Genomic DNA, 21,193 nt, shown 5'->3' on the forward strand with positions numbered 1-21,193 from the left:
TAAGATTTATGTTTTCTTTTATGTGTATGGGTATGCGTGGGAGAATTGATGTTTGCCACATGTATGGGGGTAATTTCAGGGGCCAGAAGAAGGCATCCAAACCCCTCAAAATGGATTTAGAGGTGGTTGAAAATTTCTAGACAAGAATTCTGGAAGTCAACCCCCCAGTGCTTGGCAAGAGCAGTAAATGAATGCTCTTGATCAAGAAACCATCTCTTCATTGTGCCGCGGATCAGTTTTTTATTATTTATTTTATGTTTATGAGTATTTTCTCTGCATGCACACTTGTATGCCAGAAGAGAGCATCAGATCTCAGGATGGCTGTTTGTGAGCCACCATGTGGTTTCTAGGAATTGGACTCAGGACCTCTAGAAGAGCCAGTGCTCTTAACCACTGAGCCATCTCTCCAGCCCCCAAATCAGATTTTTTAAAAAATATGTTTCACTTATTGAAGAGAAAGTATTGACAAGCACAAATAACACTATATATATGTGTGTGTGTGTGTGTGTGTGTGTGTGTGTATGAAACCCTGCAGTTTGTATGTTCAAGTACATGCAAAGACATGTTTTTACTATCATTGCAGTGACAGAAAGCATAATGCTTGTGCTAACCAGAAAATTCATTTTTTTACTACTTCTGTATCTGTAAGTAAATACCTGCACAGTTTTGACTCCAGCAGATGCGCCAGAGAAGGACAACTTCACAGTGGTTGTTATTCACTATCACAGCACTGAACTCTGAATCCAGCTGGGGTCCCAGCCAAAAGGTAAAATTGGCCCCTGGAGACCATTTCTCCAATTATCAGGAAAAGATCTGACCAAAGGCATTTAGAAATGAAACCTGACCTACACTTCAACTCCGCAGCAATGATCTGCCGGCTCAAAACAACGTATGACCTTTAAATCTTAAATTATAAAATAGTTTGTTGAAAGTGTAATGTATTTAGCGTTTATCTAATAATGTAAAGAAATGCAATCATCCTTGCAAAAAGCAGAAGAAAAAATGGGTAAAAAGGCCCCATTTTCATTAATTCTAAATAAAACTACTGGTCTCAATAAGCTCTCTCTCTCTCCCTCTCTCTCTCTCTCTCTCTCTCTCTCACACACACACACACACACACACACACACTTACACACAATCTTTGGGGAACTTTGATTTGAATTTAACAGACATAAAAATAACAGTCACATCAAAGGTTTAAGACAGAGACATGGGCCCAGTGGAAACTTCTAAGTCATTCCTCCTAGCCTTCTTAGCTCTTCATGCATGGAAAACTGAGTGTGGACAGTAGACACACAGTCTTTCCTTTGCATTGTATTTATGTGGTTGTGTTTACTTTAGGAAAATCAATACACACAGTGGGGCAGTGAAAAACCACTGTTGACTTCAGGGAACCTAGAGATGTGTCAAGAAGACTAAAACTGAATATCCCTGAACTGATTTCTAAGGAGACCTGTATTGGGTCTATTCACTGAAGGAAGCTTATCAGCCATTTGCACAACTCCCCTGCTATACCAAACCTCAGCTATGGATGGTTTTATGCTAAGGAGTGTTTTAAAGATAGATTACAGAAATAAAATCAGTGATCTATTGAGAAAGATGCTTCAACTACTGTGGGCTCTTTGGCACTGATGGCCCACTAATCCTATTATACTTTATGATACAATCAAAGATCAACGGGTTCTTGTGACTAAATTTTGAACCCACTTGTAATATCAATTATAAAAATAAACTTTAGTGAGAAGATTAGTGTTAGACTGTGCATTAGTTAGCATTTTAACTTATTTAATATAGTAACATTTTCAAATTCAGCTTTCAAACTATTGTGCTTGGAAGTGATTATTTTGTTAGACTGGCAATGCCACCAAAAAGACCCAGACGATCAAACCATCCCGACAGGTCTGGCACTTACCAAATGTGTAGCCTCGGGTGCATGTCCTAACCATTCTGGGTCTCAGTCTCATTATCTACAAAATGACACTCATAGGACTTCCATTGGGGATTAATGTCAGAATTAAACAAGATTATTGTGAAGAATATGGAAGGATTTTTCTAAATTAAAATAACCATCCTAGACCATGAATTGTAGGTGAAGCTTAAAACTGGGAGGGTGGGAAGCACCGAGCTCCAAATGGATATTATTGGTTAATACTAAAATTCAAATGGACTGACAACTGTATAATATTAAAGGGTGTTTCTAACTAATAATTTTCTGAGGTGTGACAAAGGCAATATGGACAGAAAAATAATATCCTCACTGTGGGGACGTGCTTGCTGGAGCGGTTGATGAGATTAGCACTTTAGTGTTGGATGGCAGAGCAGAACAGACAGGGAGTGGAAAGACTGAACCAAACTTGGAAAAAGGTAATTGTAAATTCTGAGTGGAGGGGACATGGGGCTCATCTAACCATTTACTTATATGGCTTTGTTTTGAAGTTTTTCTGAGTAAATAGTTTGATGAGAGAAGTAATTCAGTGAGATTAGTGCATTAATTGCACCTGGTATCTATTGGCTAAAGAGGGCCCAGCTGACCTTCTAGGTGAGGATGGTAACTCTCATGCTACACTCACTAATATATACAACCCCACGTGGCAGATAAACAGTGAGTACTTTGGGGGAAAGATAATATCTTGAATATTATCTTCAAAGGAATACCTAAAGGTCCAACAGAGCCAGAAGCTGAGAGAAGAGTTCTTGCCCCTGACAAAGGATGCTAAGCTCAAAGGTCTAGGGCTCTAACCACTTTGGTTCAAATCCATGATGTGCACAGCAAGCTTCAGTGACTCAATTTTCCCAGCTTTATATTGCATAATAAAAATTCAATTTCTCTGCTTGAATAATATTCCTGCAAAGGTTAGATAAGAAAACATCCTTTAGGCAGTGCTTTGTGCAATATAGCAAGTACCCAAACCCTTCCTTCCTTATGCAATCTCAGCACTGCGGCCCAAGGCCTACTGCTATTTATTTAGGATTGCTCCTTTGCCTATTAAAACAAATCTAAAATGTTCCACTTAGAAACTTCCCTTCTGATTTGTTCTAACTCATCACAGTTCGTGGTTAAAAAACAAAGAACCTTGTAATTTACTTTTGCTAGCTTTGGCCCCTCCCTCTTAGAGGGAATTCTGAAAACAGCATTGAAATTTTCCACATGACCAGTTTTTATTTCACCCCAAAACAGCAACATGGTTTCTCAAAGTGTCCTACATCTGGTGTTGTAGCATGAAACTGCCCTTTAGTGTGAGAGAGCAGAATATTTCAGGATCCTCTCTGAACTCTTAAGAGCCACTTCCCAAGTGCTTTCAAATACAAGTGAGACCAGCTTCAAAGGTCCAGATCTTCAGGGCTGGAGAGTGTAGCAGACTCTGGTCTGTTCTCAGTTTCACTTAAATATTTTCTGGAAGTCTCTCCTTTTGTGTTATCATTTTGGAGCTCAAAAGAGATAACATGTTGTTTACAAAATCAAGTGATTTACATAACAACTATGCATGGATTTATCTTAGCAAACATGCCTATGAATTTTTAATTTTATTTTTTATTTTGTGTGTGTGTGTGTGTGTGTGTGTTTGTGTGTGTTTACTCAGGTCATCAGGTCACACTCATCTCTACCTGCTGAGCCATCTCTATGGCATAATCACTGACATTTTAAGGTCCAAGTATGAATAAGCACTCTTGATCTTCCTGAACAGTCCAACCTCTAAGTTTCCAAGGCATGTCTGTATACATCATCACATCTGAACTTCACTGCACTCCCCCAAAATGGTCTGGTTGGTTCTTAGCCTCAGCTTACATGTAAGGGAAATGGCAAAGATAGTTGTGAAATAAACCTCAAGGTCATGGAGAAGTTATGGGCACATGAGCCTTCTCCATCCACTCTGGCCATTCCACTTTCTTCGCCCAGGACTACTGTGCTGTCAGCTTCCTCTTGCCTTTCCAGAGCCTCTGCATCTTCCCTGTCTGGCCCACCCACCCATGTTTGAAGCTCTGCCAGCAGGCAGCACCTGATCAGTATCCATGCAGAATGGACCACACACCAACTGCATGGCAAGAGGAAGGCAAGCATCCTAGCTACTTACAGCCAATCAAACAAAAGCAAGATGAAGAGGTCTGAGCAATCTAGCTGTTGATTAAACTAAAGTTATGAACACCGTTTACTACATACACTCCAAAAGAACTCTACTTCCTGCTTCTTTTACTTCAGAAAAATTACCCAGTCTGTCCTTCTTTCCCTCAGCTTCCTCCACATTTTGCATCACTGTTGTTATAAATCTGACAACCTTCTGCCAACCAAGAAAGAAGAAAATGTTCAAGCAAATCCCTAACAGCACTTGGCCTCAGTGGGACATTGATACGTATTTACTAAGACTAAATCTCATGCAAGAAAACAGTGCTCAAGTTGGAAATACCGAGTATGACAGAGAGTAGTAGAAAGGTATAACCTGACATTATAACTGGATATTTTGATGTCAATTAAATACAGGACTGCAGCTTATTATTTACAGAGACATTCACACCGTTTCCCTTATCCTAAGCTGTGGCTAAGCTAGTTTCAAGAAGTGTCTCAAGGGTTCGTAATTTAAACAAGTGTCTCCAGGGTGCCTGCAGAAGGCACTCTGGGGTGGATTCAGGTTAGGATCAGCCAGCAAGCAGCCTGCACTATAGAATGAGGGTCCTGGAAGATGGCTGATGCTCAGTACACTCTTAGAGGTTCATATTTATGAGCTGTCTTCCTCCAGAGCAGCTTCTGTTTTGAGTGCTGGAAAACCCCTGTGTGGGAACTGAACTGTCAAGGGCCACTCACCAGTTGGTTCTGGTAGGCTGTGACTGCTGTGAAAACTGTCTCTGGAAAGATGAACGTCCTGAATTCTTCTGACTTCAGATTGAGCAAGGAGGCAGTGTGGTCTTTCTTCTTTATGATGTGCACCCGTGGCTGGTACTTATGCATTGAATTCAAAATTATCTGCAGTAAAGAGATGGGAAGTCCTGAGTTTTTACATCCTTAACCTGTCTATCTAATCTACAACTTAAATCCAATTCTAAGATTAGAACTAACCATTTCCTTCTTCTGCCAAGTCAATTTCACACAATAAGAGTCATCACTTGATTTATGTTGGTAATATCAAGTCATAGATTCTGAAGCAATAAAATTATTACATTGAAAAAAAAAAAAAGAGTCATCACAGTGAACCACATTTTACCAAGACACGCAAATTGCACAAGCTGCCTTCTAAAATAATGAGGGCAGGACTCATTCAGAAGGTATGCTCTGTGTATTAGCTTATTTGTGTGTGTGTGTGTGTGTGTGTGTGTGTGTGTGTGTGTGAGACACATGCCTTTCTGTAGGTGTTCTTGTTTGTACTATGCACGTGGAGACCAGAGGTGAATGTTGAACATTTCCTGAAATCTTTCTACAGGACAGAGTCTCTCACTGAACCTGGAGCTCACTGCTAAATAGAATGGCACTGAACTCTAGGATCCATCTGTCTCCACCCTACAGCCTCCCTGCTGAAAATTGGCCTTTATGTCTGTGCAGGCATTCCAACTCAGGTCCTCCTGCTCATGTGGCAGGCATATTGTCAACTAAACCATCACCTTGGACCATGTTTTATTAATTTTTTCAAAGTCAAGCCTTGGGCCAGTGAGATGTCTCAGTGGGTAAAGGTGCTTGCCTTTAATTCTGATGGATTGGGTTTGATTCCTGGGAGCTACACAATGGAAAGAGAGAACAGACTTCTACAAGTTTTCCTTTGAGCTCTACGCATGCTCCATAGCATGCATGTGTACACACACACACACACAAACAAACACACAAACACATACACACAAAGAGAGGGATGATGGATAGATAGATAGATAGATAGATAGATAGATAGATGATTTTTAAAGGGGGAGGGGAATGGTGGCTGGAGATACAGCTCAGTGCTTAATAGCACTTGTTGCTTTTGCAGTCGACTCAAGTTCTATTCCCAACACCCACGAGGTGACTCAACAGCCATCCGTATTTCCAGTCCCAGGGGACCTGACACTATCTTTCACTTCTCGCTTCCACATAACCATCAGGTATGATCTTGGTAAATGTACATGCAGGCAAAACACTCAAATGCATAAAATAAGTGAATTAAAATTAACAAGTCTTCTAAAACAGTCTTCAGGGTTTTTTTTGGTCTAGTTACACCATAAAATGCATATTTATGTTTTCTTAATAAAAAAAAAAAATACTTTTGCCGGGTATGGTGGCCCACGCCTTTAATCCCAACACTTGGGAGGCAGAGGCAGGGGGATTTGTGAGTTTGAGGCCAGCCTGGTCTACAGAGTGAGTTCCAGGACAGCCAGGGCTACACAGGGAAACCCTGTCTCAAAAAACTAAAATAATAATAATAATAATAATAAAGTAAAACTAAAAAAATTTCTAGGCAGCCACATTGTGATTTACAGAGGAAAAAGTAAGGTGATTTAGAAACACTGTACTGTATTAGGCAGTCACAGGTTAAAATCTCAAATCGACTACTTCATAGCTCTTTTTTTTTTTTAGATTTATTTATTATTATATCTAAGTATACTGTAGCTGTCTTCAGACACACAAGAAGAGGGCTTCAGATCTCATTCTGGATGGTTGTGAGCCACCATGTGGTTGCTGGGATTTGAACTCAGGACCTTCAGAAGACCAGTCAGTGCTCTTACCCACTGAGCCATCTCCAGCCCCCATAGCTCTTCTACCTTAGCCTAGTGAGCAAACCTCCCCATCCTAGACAGTGTCTCCCAAGTGAAAAGCTGGTACTATCACTGCCAATTTTATTGTTTGTGCATGCACACACAGTTACCCATGGAAGCCAGCAGAGGGCACTAGATTCCCGTGAGCTGGAGTTACAGGCATTTGAGACCTGCCTGACACAGGTGCTGGGGTCTAATGGAAGATCCTCAAGGCAGAACAGCAAGAGCCCTGCAGCTGCTGGGCTGTCAGGAAAGTTGCCCCCCTGGAACATACGCAGGAACTAAGAAGGGCTCAAAAACATGATCCGGGCTTCGAAAATGTCTTGACTACTACCTTTCACTCTTAAAGCTAAATTTTAATCACGAGCATGGCCATCCTCCATTCTGTAGTTACAAAAAAGCTATTATCAATGGTAAATATGTTAGTTTAAAAGGCAGATAAGAAATAGTATTTTTGTTTATCCTTTCAAAAAACAAATGTTTGCCACTGTACAAAATGAACAAAGAAACTCCTTTTTGTTCCTGTTTGCTCCATGATGTATTTCCACACAAGGTTTCATTTTGTACCCCAGGCTGATCTTAAAATCTTGGCAATTCTCCTGCCTGTCTCTTGAGTGCTAGAATTACAGGCATGATCTATGACACATTTGATGAAACATAATTCATTTTTTAGGTATAAAATGTCTCCCACTTGTCTCCACTGACACACAGATAGCTATTTAAATGTACAGCACACTGCTATTTTGGTTCAGCTGCATCCTGTCCTCAACACTTTGCAAATCCCTGGTCACAGGAAGCAGTGCATGAGCCACTGGGTGATGCTTGCTAGGGGACACTGTAGCTGAAGGGCCCATTGCTTTCTTGACTAATGTGGATGGATATGGTGCAGGGGTGGGGAGGGAGTTTCTGCTGAAGGTATTTACAAACTGTCCACTAAATACCAGGGTAATTGATACACGGTGGACATTGGCATCTTTGAGTGGTGCCTCTGTAAATTTAAACAACCTTAAATTGGACTGGGAGTGCATGCCTTTAGTCCCATCACTTGGGAGGCAAAAGGAGTTGCATCTCTGTAAGTTTGAGTTCAAGGCAACCCTGATCTACAGGGTGAGTTCCAGGACAGCCAGGTGTACATAGAGAAACCCTGTCATAAATAAATACTTTAGATCAAAAGTATTGTACCAGCTGGGAGGTTTTGGCGCATGCCTTTAATCCCAGCACTGGGGAGGCAGAGGCAGGTGGATTTCTGAGTTCGAGGCCAGCCTGGGCTACAAAGTGAGTTTCAGGACAGCCAGGGCTACACAGAGAAACCCTGTCTTGAAAAACCAAAAGAGAGAGAGAGAAGAAAAGAAGGGAAGAGAAGAGAAGAGAAGAGAAGAGAAGAGAAGAGAAGAGAAGAGAAGAGAAGAGAAGAGAAGAGAAAAAGTATTGTACCTACACTGGACATGTATGCTTTTCTTGTCTTTATTCCCTAAATGATTCAGACTAATAATTATTCACATAACATTCCCATTGCAGTAGGTCTTACCAGAAGCCTACATGCTACTCACAATATAGAGGAAGTTATATGTCAATAGTGTCTCATTTTATATGTGACTTGGGCCATGGTTTCTCTATTTAAGACACCTTAGAACCAACATCCATAGAAACAAGAGAACAACTGACCACATAATCAACATCTTTCTGCCAATCTTTCTAGCCTGTAGAAAGAGTCACTGAATGGAAATGACGTTGGTACCTGCCAATTTTGGGGGTGTCACACTAGAGTAGAAACAACTAAGGAAAAAGGTTTTTTTCCAAATATATTGAAATAAGCTTTGAAAAAGAACATCATTTCTCTGTGTATAATGTACTTCCTCCAAGGAATTCAAGATAAGGTGATTTGACCATAGATCTGGAGCCAACTGGAAATAACAAAAGCACACTCCTTTGTCTCCTAATATACATGTTTATCAGCATTCCATAAATTCAACTAAGAAGATAGGAAAAACTTTCAAATAGCATTCCCACCCACACATAAACATAACAAAGAAAGCCAATAAAACAAAAACAAACAAACATACTTCAAATAACAGCCCTCCTGCTCCTAACCTTCTCAGCCAGTGTCTTTGGTAAGGGGTGCTGAACAACCTCAGACTCCTAAGCCTGCTGTGCCTCTCGTGTAGCTAAGAACTACCAACACAAGAGCAAACTGTGTTCTTCTAAAGAAATAACTTCCTAGGAATAGCTGATGTTCCTGTCAGAAACTAAACAGTACATCTATGATAAAAGAGAACCTTCATCAAAATGATTCAAGAAGCTGGTTGTGCCGGGCGTGGTGGCGCACGCCTTTAATCCCAGCACTCGGGAGGCAGAGGCAGGCGGATTTCTGAGTTCGAGGCCAGCCTGGTCTACAAAGTGAGTTCCAGGACAGCCAGGGCTACACAGAGAAACCCTGTCTCGAAAAAAACAAAAAAAAAAACAAAAAAACAAAAAAAAAAAAGAAGCTGGTTGTATAACATAGTACCTAAGAACCCATCTTTCTCAGTTTCAGTGGACACTAATTCTGGTGATGAAGGGTGTTATTCAACCATACAAGTTTTAAGGCTACAGGAAATATAAGCAGCTGGTAACAACAGAACAAATTGACAAGGTCAAAATGTCACGCAATCAGGATAGAACTCAAAATTCCTGAAATCCAGCTACACCTGAAGATGATGATAAGATAACACATTTAAATTCTGAGTAAATAGTCTACTACTGAGGCCTAAAGTCTTTCTGGATAACACCAAATAATTCTTAAACTTCCACATGGAGAAAATGCAAGATGAATTTTTAAAAAAAAAAAATTGTACTTTCTCCCTGAAAAGATTTCAATTATAACCTAAAATATTTTAATATGGATCACATTAAGTAGGATCAGTGACTGACCTACAAATAATATCTCAGAGAGCTAGCTCATAAATCTCAAGCTGACAAAGAGCCACTCAGCGGCAGCATCTTCTGTTTTCAACGGTAACTTACGCCAACACTGAAAAGGTCTATTAACGTTCCAACAGGTCAAACAACAAGCTCATTAATCCACTTCCAGTGTCTCCCCAGTGCTACTCAGTCACAAGGCCACCTAGTCACCCTGATGTGGTCATGAAAGCAAGGAAGGTCTTCCCGGGGCACGAGGACAGGGACACCAACACAGATCCTTTGTTCACTTCCAAGTTCAACTATTTGAAACCATCTCTAGAACTCTCTCGTTGTTGCCTATTTAAAACCATTTTCATCTATGACAGAAACCCAATACAAACTAAGCCTTAGAGTCACAAGAGCCTTACTTGGTAAGAAAATGAGAGAGATTACATAATTATTATTTAACTATAAATAACTATCCTAGGATTTTTAAGTTAGGGAAAGAAACTGTGAAAGAAGCCATGTTCTTCCTGGCAATGAAGACAAAAACACAGAAATAATTTCTTCAAAAGGAGCATGCAATCCTGCCTTGAGTTCTCTCACAGAAACAAGAGAATCTGTACATACATTTCTACTTAAGAGCATTGAATCATAGAGGCTTAGGAGATGACTCAGTGAATAAGAATCCTTGCCCTGAAAGTAAGAGGTCCTAAGTTCAAATCCCCAGCATCCATGTAAAATCTTGGCATTGCAGCTGTGTATACCTGCAACCCCAGCACTAGGAGACGGAGATAGCAGGGTCCAAGTTGCTCACTCGCCAGTTAACCTGATACATATAAATATAGAAAATATTTCTGAAAAAAAAAATGAAAATGTATGGAGAAAAAAATCTGGTAAAATTTAAGATATAAATGGAAAAAAAATCTGATAAAACATAGAGAGACAGTGAGCTTTGGTTGGGTGAGAGATCCTGTCTTAATAGAATAAGGTGAAGAGAGGCAAGAAGAAAAAGACACTGCATGCATGTCATGAGCTCATGCGCCTCACACATAAGTGAACATGCACACATGCACACACACTCACGCATGTCCAATCACATCAAAGACAATGCCTTAACAAGGAACATTAGCAGAAGGCAAGGCTTCGTTCCTTAGTGGTTATTTGCTCTATCAGCTCTGCTCTGAGCTGTATTCTCTTTTTCCCATAACCCATATTACAATGAACTCTTTACTGACACAAAATGAAATGTGCTTTTGTTGGATTGGTTTGCTTTTTGAGTATCATTTGGACCAGGCTAGCCTCCTCCAGCCTCTGCCTCCCCTGCAGGGATTACAGGTAAGCGAGCTATCTTCTGCTTTGTTCCTAATTTTAGATATTGTCAATCTTAGCTGTATGCAGCTCTTCCAAAAAGGGACATAACTGCCATTGCCAGTGCTCCTGAAACTAAAACTTGGGGTCCTGGGGGAGAAGAGCAATGACTGAGACTGCAGAGAGAAACACAGATACTCTGGGTTCCTTTTAGGGAGAAAAGAGACAACTTTATCTTACAGTTTGGTGTATTTGGTGCAGAGGGAGGTGATGAGGAATACCACACCTTATCTAGAATTTTCTAGGTCATAAGAACTCTGAGCTGCCTCCCAAACACATTTCCTCTAGGAGAAGCACCTGAGGCATCTTGCTTTGGCTTTCAGATAGCTCTGCAGTATTCAGAAGAGACATCTGAATGCCAAAGGGAGAATTAACTTGAGGCAGAGGTTGCCCTACCCACTCGGTTTGTTTCTGATGGTTGCATTGCAGGCTTTTACCCAGTCTGTATAGCAACATGCTATGTGATTGGCAGCTTTGTAGATTTACTTGGCCTTTGCATTCTCCTGCACTTAACATGATGCACTCTGCAGAACACACTTAAAAGATTCCAACAGTAAGTCTTTGCCCCACTTTGTGCAGTATTATTAATATACTAACAGAAGTACCATGTTTAACACCAAAAGAGACTTGCTGGCCTCCCTAAATGCACATTTCCTTTGTTTTGTTGGCAAATGGCGTATGCAATACTGTTGGGGAGTTCTTGGCACAGAAGATCCTGGACCCCTTGTACAAAAAAAAAAAAAAAAAAAAAAAAAGAGCCACATTGCACCCCCATGAACAGCTTTAACAAAAAACAGTAAGGATTTTCATAGAATGACTCAGAAATAGCAGGAAGTTAGAAAGATGGAGGAGAGGGAAAGGTAGAGGGGAGAGGAGAGAGGATATTTCACATAACATGTCCACTCCACCTAAGGGAACCTGTGGATCCAAGGCTCTGTACTTACATGGCCGTGTTGATCCAGTTCATTGTTGGTGAGCTTCACCTTTTCAAAAGACACCATCTGTTTGAGGAGCTGCTCGCCAGTAAAGGGGGAGTCTGGATGCACGTAGAGCCTGCAGAGTATTGGAGAGCTTTATTGGGGCATGCTCTAACAAATCTGACTTGCACTAAGTGTATTGGCACACACCTCTGTCATGTCAGCACTCAGAAGGCTGAGGCAGAAGGATTGAGAGTTAGAGACCAAAGTGGAAACCTGAATCAAAACATACACACACACACACACAGGAAAAAAACAATCCCCCCCCCCAAAAAAACAAAAAAAACGGTGTTTATTCTAAATGTTTTGATTCTAAGGGAACACATAAGCATCATAAGGGGGGCATTTTATTTGTCCCATATGCCTTGAATTTATTAAAATAGCAATGCTGAGGGAACCTCAAAGCATCTAACGTACTTCATGTCCCTGAGATCTTAGGAGTAATGAATACTTTTCTATTATCTACTGAGCCAGCCATTTTGCAAAGATGAGTTGTGTATTTTATATTTTTCCCCTTCTGGTTTACTGTTCTACAGTTATCAAATGTGTGATCTTATTGTTAGAGGTATTAAAAAAAACTGCCACAGGTTTTTTCAATATAGTTTCCAATAGAGGCATTATTGTAAACCAACGCAAAGTAACAATTTAAATGAGAAAATAATTTTAGAGAATCACTTACTTAAACCTAAAAGTGACTCAATTTAATTTACAAATACAAAAGCAGGCTAATTTTGATACACAGCAAATGCTTACGAGTCCATAGGTCAGGCCTGAGATCCCACCATTCGTGCCTTCTTTACACACCAGCCTACAGCACTGTTGCCAACTATATACACATGTTAAAGGAACATTATTTTAACAAGCTAAGTGAACCTCTGGTTATTAAATTGATTTATTTATAGATGGCTTAAGCAAGGAAGCTTTGATAAGAAAAATCTATTGTTTACCTATCAGTTGCTGTGTGGGAGGGACACAGCCTCACAAGGTGAAGGTCACCCACTCCTTCATTCCAGCTCTTGCCCTAAGTACCACACTTTGCAAATCCTAACCCTGCTGACTTCCCCACCAAATCTTCCAAAACCAGAGTGAGGTGACAGAATGAATGAGAAGGAAGAAAACAAAAATCCTTTTCTTTTTCATAAGACAAATTACATCTTTCCCTTTCTTTTTCTTTTTTGTTTTCTTCTTCTGTTTTGTTTTTGTTGTGCGCTGGGAACTGACCTTTGGAATTGAAAATGCTAACCCCATGCTGTATCACGGAGCTATGTGACCAGCCCTGATAAATTCCTTTACCCATATACCCAGATATTTACAGCCAATTTTACATAGGACCTTTATTGCTGTAATTTCTAAATAGTTTGGTTGAAAAAGGCAGGGGAATGTCATAAAATGAACATCCCCTGGCAATATTTGGGTAAAGAATGAGAAGTCTGAGCCACCGTATATTAGATGAAAAGACTGAGAATCTGTTCCCATGCAGAAATGTGTGAAACAGGGCAAAAGTGCCAGAGTCCTGCCCCACCCACAGGGGAACTCTTCAGGCCTCCTCTGAGCTTGCTACATTGTTTTCAGTAGAGTGCTCATAACTGACTTGTAAATAAGAGCATCCTTTGATAGTTCAAATACAATAGCACCCCAAGTTTTAACTCTCCAACCCAACAGTTTTATATATAGTCATTTTATCGATCAGTTTCACATTGTCCTTCTCTCTTAAAATCCCAAACTACTGAAAGATCTAGAAATAGATGGCATGTTCATTCTTTATCATATTCAATATCCATAATTACATTAGCATAGCTATTAACTTGTTTAAATAAAGATTACAGTAGTAATACGGAAATGTAGTAGTATATTGGCTTTGGTCATCAATAATGTTGTGACTATTAAAACTACCAAATAATATTATCAAGTATTGTGCTTCCTGATTAGAAATCACTGACTTCAGTGTGAGGAAAAAAAAAAAGTCTTCTCAGATTTAGAAGTTTCATAGAAACTCACTTGGTACCAGCAACTTAAGCATTCTAATCTCCTAAGTCCCCTCTTTTATGAAGGTAGAAAACGTAACAAACTATTTTCTGTAATAATAATAACAACCAGGAATTTCCATGAATTATCTGAGATGTTTCCATTTCATAGTTTTATCTAATATTAATATAAATAAGCTGAGCCAGGATACACAAAACAACATACAGGAAACCCTTCTTCCCTCTTCCCCCTCCTCCTGACCTAAAATTCCAGCAATTGCTTAAACATGCTTCAGTTAAGATAGCACACGGTAGGCACTTTTCTTTCTCTAACCAGAACAGATTAGAAACATAAACAAGCATGTCATATTTCTGAAACCCCGCTGGCCTGCAGCATTTGCTCATACCTTCAGAGAGGAAGAAAGACGAAGGATACATAAGAATGAAAGACTAGAGAAAAAGAAAGGCCAGAGAAAGCAAAAGCGAATAGAAAAAATGGTTAGGAATATGACCGAATTCATACCCTGGCCCCTTGAAATCAGTGTTGAAAAGAAACTGAAACCCGCGCATTTGTAAACCATGAAAATCCAAGCCGAAGAGCAGCGTTGATCTTGAAGCAGTAGCACCATGGGTTTGAGGGCAGCCTGAGCTACATAATAGCACTATCTCATTCAAAATAAATAAATAAACTGAATTGGCTTTTCAGAAGTAAATAGTAAAAAGCACCAAATTCTACCAATTTTAACATCTATTATGAAGTATAGCTTTTTCACTTAGAAGAACAAATTGCTATTTACAAGTATTTCTTAATTCTAATTGTTTAATATGCTCACTTGGACCGTGGCCTTCCTGGTAAGGTCTCTTTTAGGAACAGAAAGCCGAAAATACTGTTATCTGTTTCCTGTTCTCTTTAACAGGCTGCAAGGCCAATAATGTAATTAGTGCGTGTGATGCTGATGCTCTTTCAGAACTACACCTTTCCACTGTGTCTGTGGTGTCAGTGGCTACAGACAAGATGTTACACATGTTACAAAGAAGCATCCTTGTAACATCTTTGAAACACCTCCAAGGCTCTTAAATCTGTACATTGAAACAAACGCTTGGGTGTGATCTAACTGTCAATCAATTGCCAAAAATGAGTCACGAAAGGTACATTTTCTTATTCAAAACAATGAAGTCTTTTTTTTTTTTTTTTCTTTTTTGGTTTTTTGAGACAGGGTTTCTCAGCACATGCTGCTTGCTTTACATGACCATGTACAGACAGAACCCTCCTGAATGCTTCTTTGAATAAAATGCTCCGAAAGAGAAGTTTAGACTTTTTAGGACAGGGTACACCCAGAAAAAAAAATATTAGCAAAAGTAACCCAAAAAACCAAGTTGGATTGTCTCCAATGTGTTAGTTCTGTTTAATGTAAAGGAATATTAGCTTACTGAATTATGTTTATCCATCAAAACTGTAGAAGAGGAGGAAGAAATGCTTAAAACCTCTGGGTCTTCTGTGGGTCAAAACCAATCAGTTTTACCAAAATATTGCTTATTCTATGCAGATATAATCATTGTTAAGAATTTCCTAAACTATATTATGTGCATGAAGATTTTAGGGCAATTATAGGCACATTTATTTAATCTGACCCTAAGTAGCCTATTAGAAATATTACACAAATACATGTTTCTCTAAAAGGTCACATTTCTAACACATATTCAAACTAAAATTTCATGAATGTCTGGGTTTAATTACGAGGATAAAATTAAAGAGATCCTTTTCTTTATGCATAAACTTCCCCTTTCTAGAAGACTGAAAGGGGACATATTTTGTATTAAGTCATGCGGTGTCCTTACTTAGAAATCTCATTTCTGGCCAGAGCCCGATGTTTTAAAACAACTCGCTTAAAATTCCCTTAAATCAGAAAGATTAATATCACTCTACACTGCAAGAAGTCCAGAGTTACAAACCTGGCTGGCAGCGGGGGATCAGCTTTGCCAGCCACCAGCCAGGATGACCGGTGGTAGGCATAGCGATATCTCTTGTTGTCCACCGGGACGATGTCCATCAGGACTATGTACTTGGACTCAGGATCCACTCCAGAAAATGACACGCGGATGGTGGGGAACATCCTCCTGACAAAGAAAAAGAAAGGCCCGATTCACTCTTTGGAAAGAGGAAGCTCAAATTGGGGAGAAAGGAAGGTTGGAACTACCACTCCTCTCTTGGTTTTTGTTGATTGCTTGCTTGCTTGGTTTGTTTTGTTTATGAAAGATGTGCCCACAGAGACACAACTTTCCCCACAAAAATGATTTCATACCTCTTTTACAAGGAACTATACTGGTAGGTAAAAAAATTTGCGCTTGTTTTGTTTTCTCCCCAACAACCAGAGATGACTCAGTCGCTCAACCTACCAAAAATCTCGGGCATTCCTTCGGGAGGGGATTCCTAGAGTCAGAATCTGAGATCTGATAGGTATTGCCCAGGGTTTAGAACGACCTGGCGATCGACCTTGCGCTGCCTCTCCCGCCTTTCAACAGAGCAGCCCCGCTCCCTCGTCCAGGGCCACCGCCCCAGTCTCCTCCCAACTCCGAGTTCCAACGTTCTCGTTCAGTTCAGTCCGGGTTTTCACTGGAAGCGGGAGGCTTCCGCAAAGTGAATATAACGGGGAGTCTCTTCCTCCTCCTCTGCTTCCTCCTCCTTTTTCCCCTCCTATCTGTAACCTCTAGCCAACCGCAGGGCACACGTGCCTTGCTCGGAACCCAAAATGCCAGGACCAGAGCAAAGGCCGTGCAGCACCGCGCCACAAGGTCCCGATCTCCACGTGTGGCGTCCGTCCTGCAGCCATACCCTGTTTCACTTCCAGTTTCACAGACCTTTCTAAGGGAACTGGTGGGAAGCGGAGACCCCTGAGCTCAGCCACCGCTCCCCGCTCCTTCCGGCAGCTCTAAATCATGGCTCCCGAGAGCGCAGGGTGTACCCTTTGCTCAGTGCCCGCCCGCCCACACCAACTTACCTGCCAGACTTGGTGATAATCATCTCCGTGCCCAGTTCATGGAATTTGTCCCAGAGCTCCTTCGTTTCCAGGCTGCAGGCGATTTTAGCCATCTCTTCGCTGGGGATGATGGGGGTGGTGGGTATCAGTGGCTCTGTGCACAGAGAGGATGAGGATGGGCTGCTGCCCCCGCCGCCAAACTCCGCGTGAGCATCCAGACTCGTCAGCTCACCCAGTGGCTGGGCACAGGATGATTTCTCCACAAATTGTTCTGGAGGAAAGGAGAAGGAAGACTGACCGCTATTACTAACTAACAAGGAACACAGTAGGAAGGAGCTGGGAAGAGTACCCAAAGCATGTACTTGGATTTGACTAAACTCTGAAACCCCGGCAGAAACGCACGATCCATAACTGTGCAAATGAACCTGGGACATGCCCGGGGCTGGACGCTAACTAAATCAAATGAGCAGGATCTATCTAGAACAAGGGCCGATTTATTACTTACGTGGCTGTAGCTCTTAAGAATAAAATATAAGGAATGAAGGAAAGGGAAGGCTGTGGTCTTGAAAGATAAAATGTAACTATTATGACAATCACCCCAAATTCTAGACTTTGCTGCTGCAGAGGGTAGCACAAGAAAAATACCAGCACCCAGCATGCTAAATCACAGGGGTGGACTCGAACAGATTATTATTTTTCTACGATAGGGATAGATTAGTAGAGCGATTATGTATGCAACTGCTTTTCTTCCAAATACCCCTGGAAGTGAGAGAAACAACTTCAACTCCAGATAGCAGGAATTGAAAGAGGAAAAGGTTTTGCCAACCACCAGTAGATTGAAATATCACTGCGTATGAGCCAGACCTTTTCTGGCGCAGCAGGTAAGGGACTGGACACTAACTTTGGGGCAATGCAGGGTGTTGGTTTGATTGTATTTGTTTTCCTCTGCCAATTATCTTTCATCTCTTAAAAAAAGAAATTACTTCAAGCCCCCTCCCATCAAACCAGCATGTTCCAACTGTTCTCCTGAATGCCAACTAGTGCCAGTTGTGTGCACCACATGTGTGTGGTGTGTGCGATGAATTGGTTCCTATCTCTCATGCTTCTTAATGTGAGGCTAACAGAAAATAGACGTGAGTGAATTAAGTAGTATCAAGTGAATTATCATGCAGGTTGTTTCAAAATCAAAGGAGCCCAGAAAGTACCAACATCCTGAAACACTTTTGGAAGTGAATATACACCACATCTTTATAGGGAATTGGGACACCATCTTATTTTCCAACGACTGACAGGCAAGCCCTGTAAGTGCCACCTGGCCAGAGCACTACAGAAATAGAGAAGGACAACAAGAAAACCGAACTGCCCAGGAGGTTACTGGAGTAGAACTAATATACTTGAGTGATGGAGCACTAAGAGACACATTGGAAATCCACCGTCTGCAGACATCTTTTTCCCCAATGAAACAACCTTCTATCTCCTAAAAGAACCTTTGGGTGTTTCAGTTTCTGAGTCTTGATTTAGACATTAAGTAATTCGTTCTGTTGGGCTGATGAGTGTAAGGGATAAGAATAAAATGGACAAGAGTTGTTCTCCAAACAGGTGAACAGACTCCTTTCAGAAACTAGAAGGGTAGCCGGGGTGAGAGCTAGGATTGACTTAGCATTTAAAATTTGTAATTTTGATTGAAGAACGTGTTTGTTGTTACTTTGTTTTATTGTTTTATTTAGAAAATTAGTTAAAGAACTGATACAGAAATAAGAGTAGTGGAGCTGGCAAGCTTCCAGACCACTGCTCACAAGTCTGTCAGGAATTTTGACCTGAGATCTTCTTTTCCTACTGGGTACCAAAATGAGATGGAGGTATTAAATTCCCTAAGTACAAGGATAATGATCGGAAGCCTCAGCAGGTCCAACTTGGACAGTAGTAGCCAATGCTATCTCTAAATAGTCAGGATTTGTTGGCTTGCTCACATTGCCTTCGCAGATCTTGACTTAGGTGGAAGTTAGGAGTTCTTATTCACACTCATTTCCCTGTCTTACATCTCCTTGGTACCACTGTTGTTTTGGACTTTAGTAATCTCCTGTCACTGTGTAAGCTCCTTAGTTTCCCAAGCCCCTTCCTTCTCTAGTGTTTATCTTGGATGTGAAATGTATTAGAGTTGGGAAGGGATAGCGAAAAGAAAAAAAGTGGTGACTTTTTTTTCAATTGTCTTAACTTAGCTACTTGATTTCTGATAGTCGGCGATTAGGGTGTGCGATAATTATTACCAAGGCCCTTAGAATAGCAACTCTTTTCCCCTGGGTTGTAAGGGTTTTCAGAACCCCTATCTTGAGCAGTTCTTTTATACAACCCTCCTGTGCTCAAGAGACCCTCACCGCTCATCTCTCTTTAATCTGTGCCTAGTTTCCTCTGTAAAGAACACAGTTTTTATAGAAACAGTGCTAAATTTCGAGGAATTTGGGGAGGCCTTGCCAGTCTCAATTGAAAATGGGCAAGTATAAAATGGGGGTTCCTGACAAACCTCGCGCTTCTTTGGGGAAGAAAAAAAAACCGGCTCTTGCGTGGAAAAACCGGCCTATTTTATAGTCCTATTCAGACATATTAAGACTGTTAATTGTGATAGAAAAATTAAACTGGCTTCTTGTGAAGTCTCAGGGTCTTTGATTCCAAGCGCAGGCTCCGGTGTTATACCACCGTGGATCCCGCATCTTAACCCTTACTTGTCCTTGAATTTGTTTTCATTCAAACAAATTTGTACAGCATTCATACTATCTACGTGATGTCGAGATTCCAAGAAACTGGGGAAAGCGAATACAAACACAAGCCGGTAGTGAGAATTCACTACCTTTAGTTGATGGTGAAGCCTCCAAAGAAAACTTGAGAGAAGAAAAAAAAATCTTCCTCCCAGGACCAACTTCTGGTCCATACTCTGAGACTTAGCAGTGTGGATCCAGCCGGTAGAAAAAGCCACCTTTGCTTCCCGCGGAGCAAACCGCCCGCACCCGGGAAACAGATTAGCAGGGCCCATACTGACTGCCTAGCACCCTGACTTACCCAGGGGTTTGATGGTGTTCTCTGCTGCATCCTTCTCCTTGGGGCCGCCGCTGGACATAAGCGCGGCGATGGAGAAGGCATTGGCTCGAGAGGAGAGCTGGGGCTTGGGCGACGCCGTGAACTCCATGGTTCCCAGCGTGCGGTCCTGCTCAGAAGCCTGGACTGACAAACCACAGTCCAGCTTCCCCAAAGGGAGACAAAGACCCGAAACTGCAGCTCAAAGTTCCAGAGAGCAAGCAAAGCGGAACTGGGGACCCCCTCCCCCGAAGCGTCCGTTCCCAGGTTCCTACGATGGCCTTTCCAGTCCACTAGAGCAAAGCAGGGGAGCCGCAGAGACTTCGAACCAGCAGGAAAGCAGGGTGGGGACCAGCCGGGAACTCAAAACTGTGTGTAAGCCCACTGCGCAAAACGCGGGGTCCCCAGCACCCACGCCGAGTTCTCCCTCCCTTCCCTCCTTGGGTCCGCTAAGTAGCCCAGGTCCGGGGAGGTGACGATCAGCCGTGGGACTCTAGAGGGTGCGGAAACCGGGGAGTCGGATCTCCTCTCTGCAGAGCGCAGCAAGGCGCGACCTAAAGTGTGCCTAGGCGCCTGCTGCCTCGCGCCTTAATTTGCTGGCGGTGGCCATCCCTGCGGGCAGCAGCCAGTCAGCGTGGTCTCACGTCACTGCTTCCAGACTCTGCGGAGTGGGGCGGGGCCGAGCGGCTCAGGGAGAGAGCGCCTAGGGCACTGTGCCCTCCTGCCTCTGCGCTCCCGGTGGAGAGCCGGAGAAGACGCACAGTGAACAGGGTGGCGGAGCTAGCCGGATCACCTCCGCCCAGAGTCTCTGATCCCGCAGGAGGGAAGCATGCGCTGTTGAGAGAGGCACTTTCACTGCCACCGAGAACCAGGGATTTGCGTTGCTCTGGACTGAATGTCACCAAAGGAAGTCCTACTGAGTTCCGCATTTTCTCCCTTTCCTACTGGAGCTCAGAAGTTCCCAAATAGTTGAGAAGGGCCCAGTAGAGCAAATTCCTCATCGCTGAGCGGCATTAACCTGGTGACACAGCACAGTGCCTAGTGCTAGGTCCCCTACTTGACAGTCCCCAAGTTATGTCTCTTTTCACAGAGAGCTGGGGAGGCAGGGCTCTGGGAAAGAAATGCTGAGCTGCAGGGTGCCTGTAGGAAGGATGCTTTTGTTTTGATTTTTTTTGTTTGTTTTTGTTGATTTTGTTTTTGGCGAACCTGGCTTTCTGCTGTGTGGTGGTTTGTTTCCCTTCTAGTC

At 42.0% G+C, this 21,193-nt stretch overlaps 1 protein-coding gene across 2 annotated transcripts in view; it reads right to left on the reverse strand.

The window, feature by feature from the left end:
• The window catches only part of Tbx20 (T-box transcription factor 20), a 54,337-nt gene extending 33,785 nt beyond the window's left edge, over positions 1-20,552 (reverse strand). The window contains exons 1-5 of one of the 2 annotated variants that reach the window (XM_029481669.2): positions 19,933-20,552; positions 16,900-17,032; positions 15,854-16,018; positions 11,904-12,012; positions 4,799-4,957 (exon numbers count right to left, since the gene is read on the reverse strand). In XM_029481669.2, the coding sequence (XP_029337529.1) occupies positions 4,799-4,957; positions 11,904-12,012; positions 15,854-16,018; positions 16,900-17,032; positions 19,933-20,059 (693 nt within the window). In that variant the 5' untranslated portion in view covers positions 20,060-20,552. Of the gene's footprint in view, positions 1-4,798; positions 4,958-11,903; positions 12,013-15,853; positions 16,019-16,899; positions 17,150-19,932 lie in introns of both variants that reach the window. The other variant, XM_021172438.3, reaches the window with a different exon arrangement.
• Positions 20,553-21,193: the final 641 nt, after the last annotated feature.

The sequence above is a fragment of the Mus caroli genome, unplaced genomic scaffold (assembly GCF_978045245.1).
Source record: "Mus caroli unplaced genomic scaffold, Mus_caroli_1 scaffold_11, whole genome shotgun sequence".
In the NCBI taxonomy this organism is placed as follows: Eukaryota; Metazoa; Chordata; class Mammalia; order Rodentia; family Muridae; genus Mus; species Mus caroli.